The 14,618-nt window shown below is 51.6% G+C and overlaps 2 protein-coding genes across 2 annotated transcripts in view; one reads left to right on the forward strand and one right to left on the reverse strand.

Annotated features, from left to right (window-relative positions):
• Window positions 1-14,177, forward strand: part of LOC144247717 (uncharacterized) — a 36,485-nt gene extending 22,308 nt beyond the window's left edge. The window contains 6 exon segments of the mRNA XM_085564727.1: window positions 480-647; window positions 1,152-1,724; window positions 2,505-2,553; window positions 3,900-4,384; window positions 4,889-6,133; window positions 6,562-14,177. Of these exon segments, the coding sequence (XP_085420853.1) occupies window positions 480-647; window positions 1,152-1,724; window positions 2,505-2,553; window positions 3,900-4,384; window positions 4,889-6,133; window positions 6,562-6,619 (2,578 nt within the window). The 3' untranslated portion in view covers window positions 6,620-14,177.
• LOC144247725 (uncharacterized) overlaps window positions 1-14,618 on the reverse strand; it is a 46,136-nt gene that overhangs the window by 1,506 nt on the left and 30,012 nt on the right. Inside the window, 1 exon segment of the mRNA XM_085564866.1 lies at window positions 136-14,618. Coding sequence (XP_085420992.1) covers window positions 14,451-14,618 — 168 coding nt within the window. The 3' untranslated portion in view covers window positions 136-14,450.

Raw genomic sequence — 14,618 nt, forward strand, 5'->3', positions numbered from 1 at the left:
CTCTCTCAAATGCCATAACAGCAGCCCTCAACTCAACCAATTGGGCCGACCCCTCCTGAAGAGCTTTCAAAGTTCTCCATTACCAACAATACCAACAGGCAGAGCGCTGGACAGAGAGAGAGAAAAAAATCTCACCCGCGGGAGTTCAGCCTGAGCTGCAATACACGGGCGCGGTCAGCAGATGTCGCTGTAGGACACGTGAAAGCACCACGCGGGGCTCCTGCTATTCGCAAGGTAAAGAAGAAAGTTTATTATCCGACTGTGTCTTTTATACCTTCCCAAGGCTGACATTGGATTGGAGAGTGAATGGGCCACCTCTCCAAAGACATTGGACAAACCACCAGTACATCAAGTGTTCTCCACACCCATAAAAGAATGTAAACAATATGTTGTTTATAGAAATTGCGTGGGAAAGTTCTCCAAAGAAATGTAAACTCAGAAGGCTTTAGGAAGACATAAAAATCAGGGTGACACGGGAGGTGGGCTCAGGGAGGAGGAGGAGGAGCAGGGGGGATGGAAGAGGAGGAGCGGCAGGAGGAGGAAGAGGAGGGACAAAGGCGGATGGAGCGGAGCCGAGGGGATGGCGCGGTGGAGCCCTGCCTGAATTCGCAGCCCCCACGTGTGGGATCATCGCCCCCATCCCGCAGGTGAGCGGGGAGGGGCAGCTCGGGCCAGATCTCCTGGGGGGTGCCGGGGCTGGGTTTTTTGGGGCGTGTTTGCAGAAGGAAGAAGTGCGAAGCGGAGCGGAAAAGGCCCCTCGGGGGGACTCCTTGGAGCCCCTGCGGCCCCGAGCGGAGAAGAAGGGCAGAAGGGAGCCCGGGAGCCCGAGCAGCCCCGGCAGCCCCGAATGGGGAGAGCCAAGAGGGGGGAGCTTTTGGGATGGCCGGGACTGCCGGCAGCCTGGGGAGGGCGGGCAGCGAGGAGAAGGGGGACCCCCAATCCCAGCGTGACCCCCGCAGCTGGGACAGGGGGGAGCCCCGAAGAGCCGAGGGGAGGGAGCAGGGACGGGGAGCTCCTGGGAGGCTTTTTCAGGGCTGGATCTCGGTGTTTGGGAGGTTCTTATGGAGCCCAGGTGGCCGGGGACTTCTCGAGATGGACGGGCAGAGAGGGAGCTTCCAGCTAATCGTGCCCATCCCTTGTTTTCTCCAAAGCAGGAGTTCCCATTCCCAGCCCCTGGGAGGCTGCGAGGAAGAGGAAGAGCCTCTCCTGGTCCTTCCTCGCCCCGAGCAGGAGCCGAGGATGGAGAGCAGGGAGGACAAATCCCCGCGGCAGAACCTGGTGGAAGAGGCCGTTTTGAGCGGCTCCACGGCGCAGGAACCCGACGGGGAGGAAAAGCCCCGGAGATCCCGCACGAGGAGGGGCTGCAAAGGCAGATCGCGGGGATCTGAGGGGGAAAGAGCCACCCTGGGCCGGGGAGGCGGCCGGAGACGGAGCCAGAGCTCGGAGCTGGGGGACCCTGAGCAGCTCCGTGATGGGGAGAAGCCCCACAAATGCTCAGAGTGTGGGAAGGGCTTCAGGTGCAGCTCTGCTCTGATGGTGCACCAGAGGATCCACACTGGGGAGAGGCCCTATGAGTGTGGGGAGTGTGGGAAGAGCTTCAGCCAGAGCTTCAGCCTGATCAAGCACCAGAGGATCCACACTGGGGAGAGGCCCTACGAGTGTCCCCAGTGTGGGAAGAGATTCTCAGTGAGCTCCCACCTGACCCGACACCAACGGAGGCACCAGTAAGGGAAGCCCTGCCAGTGCCCCGAGTGCGAGAAGAGCTAAACTCCATCCCCCACGGGAGGAGCCACACTGGGCACAGCCCTGGTGACCCACATTCCCTGTGATCCATGTTGGGAACTGTCCTAGGGTGACATTATGATGCTGGTATCCCCAGTCGTGTGTTCTGATTTGTTTGATACTATGTTCTGTGCTTTCAGAACTGACTCTGAAAGTGAAGGTTTGTTTTGTCTTGTTATGAGCCAGCTCACCTCCCCTCATGGTGTGTTGTCTAGAAGAGGCTGGTGCTGCCTGGCTGGTTTTTGCTTGCTTTGCTTTGCTTTGCTTGCTTCTGCTATTGCCTTTGCTTTTGAGTTAGTTTAGCTCAGCAGTCCAATTCTTTCCCTGGACTGTGTTTTTTATCTTTCCCTTTCCTGAATGTCACTCCAAGCTGCTCCGGAGTGGCACCTGGGAAACACCGAGGAGCACCCAGAGCCTGCGCTCTGTGATCTGCAGCAGCCATCCGCAGTGCCCAGAGCAATCCCCAGCGCCCAGACCCGGCGGCCACTCCCAGGAGAGACTTTCTGGATTTGTCATCTCTCCAGAGTGCTGAAAGAGTTCTCTTGTCATCTAGTGGTGTTCATTTCTTTGGTGCTGGGGAGGGTTTTGTTTATTAAACAAACAGGTTCTTTTCCACTTCAGTTTGAGAAAATTCTTTCCTAACCAGGTGAGTGGGGAGAGGCCGTGGGGATTTGTTTTCGGGGGGTTCCTTGCACAGGTTTTTCTCCCAAATTTGCCCTAAGGTACGACAGGGACACACCTGGCTCCTTCACCTTTTATGATGACCTGAATGTATTTCTCTTCTCAATCTCTCTGTGCTCCAAAAGCCAAGAGGGATCGCTCGTTCACCTCAGATCCACTCGCATCCCACTGAAAACAAGTGAATTTTAACCCTCAGAGACTCAGTCCCACCTCAAGTTGCTTGTTCCCATCTCAAAAAAACCCTCAATCCCACGCCAAATTCACTCGATTCCAGAGCTGCCAAGGTGGGATGGGTTTGGGAGGAGATGGGGAGAAGTGGGATCCCAATTTGGACCGCTGCGATGGGTTTGTGTGGGGCTGGGTGGCTGGGATGTATTTGATAGCAAATAAATCTTTCATATTTACAGATTTCTTTGCCGTTCATTCCCAGTCCGTGGCAGTTCTGTTTGCAGAGCACCGCCTCACAGAGCGTCCCCTCCCAGTTCCGCCCTTGGCCGGAGCTCGGCCCTTTCCCCTCCCGGTCCCGCCCTTTCCTCGCCCCTTTCCCCTCCCGGTCCCGCCCTTTCCTCGCCCCTTTCCCCTCACGGTTCCTCCCTTCGGGAGCGGGGATTGTGTGGGGCAGTGTGGTGTCAGTCCAAAGCCAGTACAGCCCCATTCCATCCCAGTATGGTTCCAGGATGATCCCGGTACGGTGCCAGTACAGTCCCAGTCGCTCCCAGTAGGATCCCAGTAGGATTCCGGCAGAGCCCAGTCCCTCCCAGCGCTGCCGGGGAGGAGGAGGGGGAGGGATCTGAAATGTAAACTTTAAGGTATTTAGAGGAACTAAGATTACAGTTATAAATAAGCCTTACTAGAGTTATTTAAAAGAATAATAATAAATGAGTCGGCCTTGATGAAGTAAGGAGTTAGTAGGTAACTAATAACTGATTGCTTGACCGTACATTGTTTAATTCGCCGTGTTTATAATGAAGAGTAAAGAAACTGTCAAATAGCTTTTAGGAACATAAGACAATTGTGGGCCTCCTGTCAAACCAATTGAAGACAAGGAACATGGAGTTCTACCAAGAGTTCATTTCTCATATTTCTACTGAAAAGGTAGAAAGGTCAGAGCTAGGAAGACTTCATTAATTCCTCATTCTGGGACCCCTCCGCATGAAAGGGACACTGAGCCGTTTCAAGGGACAAACTACGTATGCTTAATAGCTTTTGGAGTAATTAGCATACGAAGCGGGGAATGGGATGTACCAAAATTATGAATATGTATTTGTGTTTTGTGAATTCAATACTTGTATGGATAAAAGGACTCTGTAATCGCCTGGAAGGCAGAGTGCATTTGGGAGCTATCCCGCGCGCTGCTCGGTGTTGAATAAACATACAGTTCCTAACTTTAAACTGTGAGAGAGCTTTTCTCCATCACAGTCGGATAGCGGTACTAGATCAATATCCATATTTTTTCAATAAATAAGCTGAAGGAGGAGAAGGAGGTGGGCTTAGGGAGGAGAAGGAGGCGGAGGAGGAGGCGTGGGAGAGGAGGGATGGAAGAGGAGGAGGAGGGGGGATGGCGAGGGGGAGGAGGAAGAGGATGGAAGGGAAGGGATGAAGGAGGACAGGCAGGAGGGGACGGGACACAGGAGGAGGAGGAGGAGGAGCGATGGAAGAGGAGGGATGAGGGAGCAGAAGGCGGTGGGCACAGAGAGCAGGAGGAGGGGGAAGGAAGGGCAGGGAGGGAAGGGCAGGGATGCAGGAGGAGCGGGAGGTGGGCTCAGGGAGGAGGAGGAGCAGGGGGGATGGAAGAGGAGGAGCGGCAGGAGGAGGAAGAGGAGGGACAAAGGCGGATGGAGCGGAGCCGAGGGGATGGCGCGGTGGAGCCCTGCCTGAATTCGCAGCCCCCACGTGTGGGATCATCGCCCCCATCCCGCAGGTGAGCGGGGAGGGGCAGCTCGGGCCAGATCTCCTGGGGGGTGCCGGGGCTGGGTTTTTTGGGGCGTGTTTGGAGAAGGAAGAAGTGCGAAGCGGAGCGGAAAAGGCCCCTCGGGGGGACTCCTTGGAGCCCCTGCGGCCCCGAGCGGAGAAGAAGGGCAGAAGGGAGCCCGGGAGCCCGAGCAGCCCCGGCAGCCCCGAATGGGGAGAGCCAAGAGGGGGGAGCTTTTGGGATGGCCGGGACTGCCGGCAGCCTGGGGAGGGCGGGCAGCGAGGAGAAGGGGGACCCCCAATCCCAGCGTGACCCCCGCAGCTGGGACAGGGGGGAGCCCCGAAGAGCCGAGGGGAGGGAGCAGGGACGGGGAGCTCCTGGGAGGCTTTTTCAGGGCTGGATCTCGGTGTGTGGGAGGTTCTTATGGAGCCCAGGTGGCCGGGGACTTCTCGAGATGGACTGGGACAGAGGGAGCTTCCAACTCATGGTGCCCATCCCTTGTTTTCCCCAAAGCAGGAGTTCCCATTCCCAGCCCCTGGGAGGCTGCGAGGAAGAGGAAGAGCCTCTCCTGGTCCTTCCTCGCCCCGAGCAGGAGCCGAGGATGGAGAGCAGGGAGGACAAATCCCCGCGGCAGAACCTGGTGGAAGAGGCCGTTTTGAGCGGCTCCACGGCGCAGGAACCCGACGGGGAGGAAAAGCCCCGGAGATCCCGCACGAGGAGGGGCTGCAAAGGCAGATCGCAGGGATCTGAGGGGGAAAGAGCCACCCTGGGCCGGGGAGGCGGCCGGAGACAGAGCCAGAGCTCGGAGCTGGGGGACCCTGAGCAGCTCCGTGATGGGGAGAAGCCCCACAAGTGCTCGGAGTGTGGGAAGGGATTCAGGTGCAGCTCTGTTCTGATGGTGCACCAGAGGATCCACACTGGGGAGAAGCCCTACGAATGTGGGGAGTGTGGGAACAGCTTCAGGCAGAGATCCCACCTCTTCTGTCACCAGGTGATGCACACAGGGAAGAGGCCCTACGAGTGTGGGGAGTGTGGGAAGAGCTTCAGCCGGAGCTTCATCCTGATCAAGCACCAGAGGATCCACACTGGGGTGAGGCCCTATGAGTGTTCTGAGTGTGGGAAGAGGTTTCAGACCAAGTCCTGTCTCCTGCGGCACTATCTGGTTCACACAGAGGAGAGGCCCTTCTGCTGCACCGTCTGTGGGAAGGGATTCAAGGACAACTCACAGCTCATCACCCACCGGCGCATCCACACTGGGGAGAGGCCCTACGAGTGTGGGGAGTGTGGGAAGAGGTTTCGGACCAGCTCCTGTCTCTTCCGGCACTATCCGGTTCACAGAGAGGAGCGGCCCTTCTACTGCCCCGACTGCAGAAAGGGATTCAGGAGCAACTCCACCCTCATCCAGCATCGCCGCATCCACACAGGGGAGAGGCCCTACGAGTGTGGGGAGTGTGGGAAGAGCTTCATCCTGAACTCCCACCTGATCCAGCACCAGAGGATTCACACAGGGGAGAGGCCCTACGAGTGTTCTGAGTGTGGGAAGAGGTTTCAGACCAGCTCCTGTCTCCTCCGGCACTATCACAGTCACACAGAGGAGAGACCCTTCCGCTGCACCGACTGCGGGAAGGGATTCAAGGACAACTCAGAGCTCGTCAAGCACCAGAGGATCCACACTGGGGAGAGGCCCTACGAGTGTCCCCAGTGTGGGAAGAGATTCTCAGTGAGCTCTAACCTGACCCAACACCAACGGAGGCACCGGTAAGTGAAGCCCTGCGAGTGCCCCGCGTGCGAGAAGAGCTAAACTCCATCCCCCACGGGAGGAGCCACACTGGGCACGGCCCTGGTGACCCACATTCCCTGTGATCCATGGTGGGAACTGTCCTAGTGTGACATTATGATGCTGGTATCCCCAGTCGTGTGTTCTGATTTGTTTGATACTATGTTCTGTGCTTTCAGAACTGACTCTGAAAGTGAAGGTTTGTTTTGTCTTGTTATGAGCCAGCTCACCTCCCCTCATGGTGTGTTGTCTAGAAGAGGCTGGTGCTGCCTGTCTGGTTTTTGCTTGCTTTGCTTTGCTTTGCTTGCTTCTGCTTTTGCCTTTGCTTTTGAGTTAGTTTAGCTCAGCAGTCCAATTCTTTCCCTGGACTGTTTTTTTTATGTTTCCCTTTCCTGAATGTCACTCCAAGCTGCTCCGGAGTGGCACCTGGGAAACACCGAGGAGCACCCAGAGCCTGCGCTCTGTGATCTGCAGCAGCCATCCCCAGTGCCCAGAGCAATCCCCAGCGCCCAGACCCGGCGACCACTGCCAGGAGAGACTTTCTGGATTTGTCATCTCTCCAGAGTGCTGAAAGAGTTCTCTTGTCATCTAGTGGTGTTCATTTCTTTGGTGCTGGGGAGGGTTTTGTTTATTAAACAAACAGGTTCTTTTCCACTTCTCTCAGAGAAAATTCATCCCTAACCAGGTGAGTGGGGAGAGGCCATGGGGATTTCTTTTCCGGGGTTCCTTCCACAGGTTTTTCTCCCAAATTTGCCCTAAGGTACGACAGGGACACGCCTTGCTCTTTCTCCTTTTATGACGACCTGAATGTATTTCTCTTCTCAATCTCTCTGTGCTCCAAAGGCCAAGAGGGATCGCTCGTTCACCTCAGATCTTCTCACATCCCACTGAAAACAAGTGAATTTTAACCCTCAGAGACTCAGTCCCACCTCAAGTTGCTTGTTCCCATCTGATAAAAAAAAAAACCCTCAATCTCACGCCAAACTCACTCGATTCCAGAGCTGCCAGGGTGAGATGGGTTTGGGAGAAGATGGGGAGAAGTGGGATCCCTATTTGGAGCGCTGGGATGGGGATTGTGTGGGGCTGAGTGGCTGGGATGTATTTGATAGCAAATAAAACTTTCATATTTACTGATTTCTTTGCCGTTCGTTCCCAGTCAGTGGCAGGTCTGTTTGCAGAGCGCCGCCTCACAGAGCATCCCCTCCCAGTTCCGCCCTTGGCCGGAGCTTGGCCCTTTCCCCTCCCGGTCCCGCCCTTTCTTCGCCCCTTTCCCCTCCCGGTCCCGCCCTTTCCTCACCCCTTTCCCCTCACGGTCCCGCCCTTTCCTCGCCCCTTTCCCCTCCTGGTTCCTCCCTTCGGGAGAGGGGATTGTGTGGGGCAGTGTGGTGTCAGTCCAAAGCCAGTACAGCCCCATTCCATCCCAGTGTTTTGTGTAATAAATATAATTCGCCCCATTCCTCGTATGAAATATGTAATATTGGATATTTGTGAAATCATGCCCGTCGTATTAGTTACCCCCCCGCTTACAGGCGAGACTGGATGTATATTGGAAACTGATTTACATGTAACAGGATGTGGCTTGGCCAGGAGATGGGCCATGTCTGGGCTCCAGGTGTTGATAATCACGATCATCAGTGCTGATCGTCCAAGATGGATATCATGGAAATCCTCAGACAGATCCATGTGAATGCAGCCTTCCCCTAAATTGTCATCAAGAATTCAACTACTCCGGACATTGAATTATTTCTCCTCATCACCAAAAAGAAATCCTTATTAACATATGGACACCGAATAGAAGAAAGGACTGATTGCTAAAACCTTGGCCTCCGGCGGAATTTTCCCTATAAAAACCGCCTGTGCCAGGATGGAAGTGTGTGGGCATAGGGGAAAACCTCTGCTGAGGCTGACTCCTTGTTGCACACCCAGGGTCGACCCCGGGCTCGGCTCTGTCCTTTCCGTGTGGCTGACTAGATGGAATCTGACCGCAAATAAAATGATTTTTATTTTTAATCTGGCTGAATAATTTCTCATTTATTACAATCTTGGTGACCCCGACGTGATCTGGTTTGGGGGTATCCGGGAGTTCCCCTATCCTTGATCCGGACGGCGCTCCGCTGATTTCAGCGGCCGGACAGGACCGAGGAACTCCACGGGACCAACCAGATTCCGAAAACAGCCGAAAAGCCACGTTAAGGAAAGGGTATAAACAGGCCCAGAGCTCTCGGAACTCGGAGCTAAATCTCCGAGGCTGCAGCAGCAAACTTTCACTCGTAAAATCAACGTGCACGAAGAACCCACACGGGAAAAGGAGCCGTGAGTATCGCGTGGTTGAGTGGGGCGTGAGTGGGTGTGTGTGTGAGACGTGACATAGTCACGGCGCGAGTTCGGACCCCAACGAGCCGCAGTTCCACTAGCCCGAGAGGGAGGTGGTCGGTCACGGGGGAAGCGAAAGGATTCCAGTGTACTCACAACACGCATACGACCTGAAACTCGGGGAGTTACGGGGATCCACCCACGGACGGGTCGGGGGAGGGAAGGTACGTTCTCGTGGATTTGAGAAACTGGTAAACCTCACTGGCCCCGGGCTCAGGGAGCCCGACAAAAAGGTAAAAGAGAGCTCGCTGTTCTTCCAACTGAAATTCCACGGACCGGTTCGCCGTGAGGTAACTCGGTTGGCAAGGTTCGGTCGGGAATAGATCGGTTTAAACACTTGGTAAGACTCAGTCCGGGACAGGACTGAAATACACATTTTAGCACGTGGGTTGCTGACTTCTTGGAACGGCTGGCAGACACTGACTTAGAATACAGTAAGGAAAACTTTTAAATATGGGGCACGGGAGCAGTAAAATGGCCCTTGGGTTAATGTTTTAAAAAGGCTGCGCAGCCCCGTGCAGCCGCAGGCAGCGTGGCTCTGCAGTTTTTAGAACCCGCGCGGCAGCGGCAGAGGCGGCGGTGCCGGCTCAGAGGGAGCGGGGGGCTCTGCCTGCCCCTGCCCTTCGCAGCGGTGCGGAGCGGCTTTGGTTTCTCCGTGGCGGGAGGGGGAGAGGGCTCCGACCTACCCCGATAGTGGCGGGGAGCACGGCTTGGGCTTCCCTGACACCCATGGGCGGCGGGGGGAGCCCGGCTCGAGCTTCCCTGACACCCATGGGCGGCGGGGGGAGCACGGCTCGGGCTTCCCTGACACCCATGGGCGGTGGGGAGCACGGCTCGGCCACGTAGCATGAGAAGTCTCCGTTCCTGCAGGCGGCAGTTTTAAAAGCAGCACAAGCTGCTGCTGCTCTGCAGGGTTGAAATCTAAGCGCGTTTCGCTTCTCAACCACAATTTTTAGAAATCAGTAGTGAATTTGTTTTGTTGCTAGTCAGTATAAAGTTGTGTTGTGCATTTTACGCCTAAAATGAGAATGGGACCAAACTGTTACAATATGTAGATGACTTATTGGTAGCTGGCTCTAAGGAGGAAGAAGTCAGGGCTGGAACCATAGCTTTATTAAACTTCCTGGGAGGACAAGGGTTGAAAGTTTCAAAGTCTAAATTACAATTCACTGGACCTGAAGTAAAATATTTAGGGCACTAGTTAACAAAACGGAAAAAGAAACTAGATCCAGACCGGGTGGCAGGAAAATTGCATTACCCTCCCCTAAGACAAAAAGAGAAATCGGGCAATTGATGGGACTTTTGGGCTTTTGCAGACAATGGATCGAAGGATACAGTGAAAAGGTAAGGTTTTTATATGACAAACTTACCACAGACAGACTTAAGTGGACTAAAAAAGGACGAAGAGGGTTACCAAGGATTGAAAGAAACCCTCATAGCAGCTCTATAACTCTCTAACATAAAAAGGCCCTTTCAGCTCTTTGTGGATGTTAGTAACCACACTGCCCACGGGGTTCTGACCCAGGACTGGGCAGGGGCCAAGAAACCAGTCGGTTATCTATCCAAGCTCCTGGACCCTGTCAGCAGGGGGTGGCCCACCTGTTTACATGCAATTGTGGCAGTGGCAATATTAGTAGAAGAAGCCAAAAAGGTAACATTCGGGGCTTCATTAACCATCTACTCCCCCATAATGTAAGAAGCATCTTGCAGCAAAAAGCTGGCAAGTGGCTGACAGACGCCAGGCTTCTGAAATACGAAGCCATCCTAACCCATTCCCAGCACCTGGAGCTAAAGACTACCCCGGCACAAAATCCTGCCCAATTCCTGTTTGGGGCAGTCCCAGGGGACCCCCTCCATAACTGCGCTGAAATTATAGAATTACAGACCAAAATACGACCAGATTTAGAAGAAGAACTCGAAGAAGGGGAAAAATGGTTTGTGGATGGTTCTGCAAAAATTGTGGAAGGTAAAAGAAAGTCAGGATATGCAGTCATAGACGGGAAGACGGCAAGGGTGGTAGAATCCAGGCCCCTGAGTGCAGGGTGGTCGGCTCAGGCCTGTGGGCTGTATGTTGTATACAGGGCTCTACTGGGACTTGAAGGGAAAAAGGGAACAATTTTCACTGACTCCAAATACGTATTTGGGGTAGTACACACCTTTGGAAAATAGGGGGTCTGCTAAACACACGGGGAAAAGGGCTAATTCATGAAGAAATAATTAGACAAATCCTAAAAGCCATTAGGGGACCAGAAGCTATTGCTGTGGTCCATGTAAAGGGACACCAAACTGGGATGCAATTCAGGACTCGAGGAAACAATTTAGCCGACAAAGAGGCAAAGAGTGCTGCTTTGTTAAAACTGAGTACCCCAGAACTTGGGAAAGGAAAAGCTCAAGAATTCCCCCACCACCCCTCTGAAAAAGAGATAAAGGCTTATCAAGAGATGGGGGGATGGTTAGAAGAAGGTAAGTGGAAGCTATCAGACGGGAGGGAATTGTTATGAAAAGAAATACACCAGGAAAATTTTAAAAAGATTACATCAACAAACACACTGGGGGGCCCGAGCTCTGGCAGAACAATTCCTAAGATTCTTCGGCTGCAGAGGTATATACAAATTGGCTAAACAAGAGGTACAGGGGTGTATAATTTGCAGAAAAATAAATCGAGCAAACTCCCAAAGGTCAACAATGGGGAGTCTCCCAGCAGCTTACCGGCCTTTTGAAAGGGTCCAGGTAGATTTCACTGATCTACCTAAGGTCGGGAGATACAAATTCCTACTAGTCATAGTGGACAAACTAACCCACTGGGTAACCACGATAGGGGTTAGTAAGCTACATTGATTCTGACCAGGGAACACATTTCACATCAAAAATTATTAAGCAATTGGCAGATGCTTTAGGCATTCGGTGGGAATACCACACCCCGTGGCACCCCCAGAGCTCAGGACAAGTTGAGAGGATGAATCAAACACTAAAAGCCCAATTAGTCACATTGATGTTAGAAACAAGAATGTCATGGACAAAATGCCTCCCGTTGGCCTTATTAAATAAAAGGACTATGCCTCACTCTGAAACAGGATTTTCACCTTTTGAAATGTTATACAGGATGCCTTATACCCACAGTATGCCTGTAAGGCATCCGAGATTAAAGGATAGACAAATACAACCATACCTAATAGCATTAAATAAGAATCTTTAAAAAATTGTGAAAGCAGGGGGTGATCATGCAGCACAGTCCTCTTGGCTTCTCCATACATAAAATACAACCTGGGGACAAAGTGCTTGTGAAAGCATGGAGGGAATCTCCATTAATGCCTCATTGGGAGGGACCCTTCATTGTTCTTTTGACCACAGATACTGCTATAGGAACTGCAGAAAAGGGGTGGACACACGCATCAAGGATAAAGAAAGTCGAACTCCAGGATCAGGCACCAGAGTGGAAAATCACCTCCCGCCCTGGAGATAGAAGATAACCCTGCATCCGCAAAGTAACTGAAAACATCTCAATCAAACTTTCTGGGCCAGAGTGTAACTATTATCCTTTTTGTGTGCTTCCCCTATGAATACTGTTAGACTGCTCCAACTAAGTGGGTTATGTGGGAGTGCTTTGAGCAGGAGTTAGAGCTGACTATCCGTTTTCTGGTAATAGCCACAAGGCTGAGATTGTTTCAAATTAAATTCAATAAGCTGATGTTTTCCCATATTAGAACGGATAAAGGGAAAAATTACTTGGAAAACTAAAATTATGATTGTTGAGTGTCATGGGTTGAACAACGCGCAGGCTCTGCTGAACTACACCCGGGAGGCATTTCTAAACAGGTCTGCAGCTCAGCCTGAGCATGAAACCACAGACGAAGATTCCTGCTGCCAAGAAGATGGTTTGCCCCGCCGCTGGAAGCACCCCAGTGAGCGCTGGGAACGGCAGAGGGATCCTAGCAGTGGGAGTAGTCCTGGTGAGCCTGAGCCTAGCCATGTGCCTCAAGGGGGAACTTAGAGATAAATACCCAGAGAAGTTATCCCTCACCTCATGGAACTGCAGCAGGGGTAAGCCTAATTAACAATATCTTGAGACAAACACTCAACAAGGGGTATACAAATTAAAGGGGAAATCAAAAACATACCGTGAAAACGGACAGTCAGCTCATCAACTGCATCAAAAGAGCACAGGGAAATCTCAATTCCAGTTTATAATGAATGTAACTGTACTGGATGGGTCGTGGGGATACCAAACCCCCATCTATTTAAATCGCTTAATAAAGTTGCAAGTTGTAGTGGAGATTGTATCCAATCACACTTCAGGTACTCTTTTGAATTATTATCCCAGCAACACTCTCAAATGAGGGCTTTTGTATATCAAAATAGGATAGCCCTTGATTACTTACTAGCTGGAGAAGGAGGTGTGTGTGGAAAATTTAACGAATCTCAGTGCTGTGTAGAAATAGATGATTATAGAAAAACCATTAGAAATCTAACCACAAAAATTAAACAAGTAGCCCATGTTCCAGTACAAAAGTGGAACTCGCTTCTCCCAGCATCTTGGTGGGATCATTTGTTTGATGGGGCTTGGTGGAAGAAAATAATTTTCTTCATTTTATGTTCAATAGCAGGAGTCATATTCCTACCCTGTTTCGTCCCCTGTTTTATAAGACTCATCCATTCGGTGGTACAGGGGATGCAAATAGCAGCTTTACCCATAGACCCAGAAGCTGCACTTGGAAAAACAAATCAAATACCAAAAATAATGACACTGGGAGAAGAAATTCCTCACAGCAGGGCGGCTGAGGCTCTAGCAAAAATTTGAAAGGCGAATAAAGGGAAAAGAATAAAACCACAAAATTTACCAAGATATTCCAGATGTAAACTAAAAGCCAGTCTCAAGGTAGTCAAGACACTACCTTGAGAGTGAATAGAGGTAGAAATTAAGGCGCAAATTAATGAGTTAATATAGAAGGTGGGGGATTGTTATGTGTAATAAATATAATTCGCGCCATTCCTCGTATGAAATATGTAATATTGGATATTTGTGAAATCATGCCCGTCGTATTAGTTACCCCCCCGCTTACAGGCGAGACTGGATGTATATTGGGAACTGATTTACAAGTAAAAGGATGTGGCTTGGCCAGGAGATGGGCCATGTCTGGGCTCCAGGTGTTGATCATCACTATCATCAGTGCTGATCGTCCAAGATGGATATCATGGAAATCCTCAGACAGATCCATGTGAATGCAGCCTTCCCGTAAACTCTCACCAATAATTCAACTACTCCGGACATTGAAAAAAAGAAAATCTTTTTAACCTATAGACTCTGAATAGAAGAAAAGACTAACTGCTCAAATCTTGGCCTCAGGTGGAATTTTCCCTATAAAAACCGCCTGTGCCAGGATGGAAGTGTGTGGGCATAGGAGAAAACCTCTGCTGAGGCTGACTCCTTGTTGCACACCCAGGGTCGACCCCGGGCGCGGCTCTGTCCTTTCCGTGCGGCTGACAAGACATAATTTGACTGCAAATAAAATGATTTTTATTTTTAATCTGGCTGAATAAATTCTCATTTATAACATGGACTTTATCACTAGTTTTTGTTTGTACCAATTGCATTTGCCTTTTTAAATTGTTATCTAGTTTTCTCCTAGTAAAGAATTGTTACTCCCATTCCCATATCTTTGCCTGAGAGCCTTTTTATTTAAAAATCCTAGTAATTCGGAGGGAGGGGGTTTACCTTCTCCACTGCACAGGAGGCTTTGCCCTCTTTCACAGACTCCTGTCTTGTCAAACCAAGACAGGAGGTGAGCCGACTGATAACAAGACAAATAAAACCTTCACTTTCAGAGTCAGTTCTGAAAGCACAGAACATAGTATCAAACAAAAACAGAACACACGACCGGGGATACCAGCATCATAATGTCACCCTAGGACAGTTCCCAACATGGATCACAGGGAATGTGGGTCACCAGGGCTGTGCCCAGTGTGGCTCCTCCCGTGGGGGATGGAGTTTAGCTCTTCTCGCACTCGGGGCACTCGCAGGGCTTCCCTTACTGGTGCCTCCGCTGGTGTCGAGTCAGGTGGGAGCTCACTGAGAATCTCTTCCCACACTGGGGA

Source organism: Lonchura striata, chromosome 34, assembly GCF_050655825.1.
Source record: "Lonchura striata isolate lonStrDom1 chromosome 34, ASM5065582v1, whole genome shotgun sequence".
In the NCBI taxonomy this organism is placed as follows: Eukaryota; Metazoa; Chordata; class Aves; order Passeriformes; family Estrildidae; genus Lonchura; species Lonchura striata.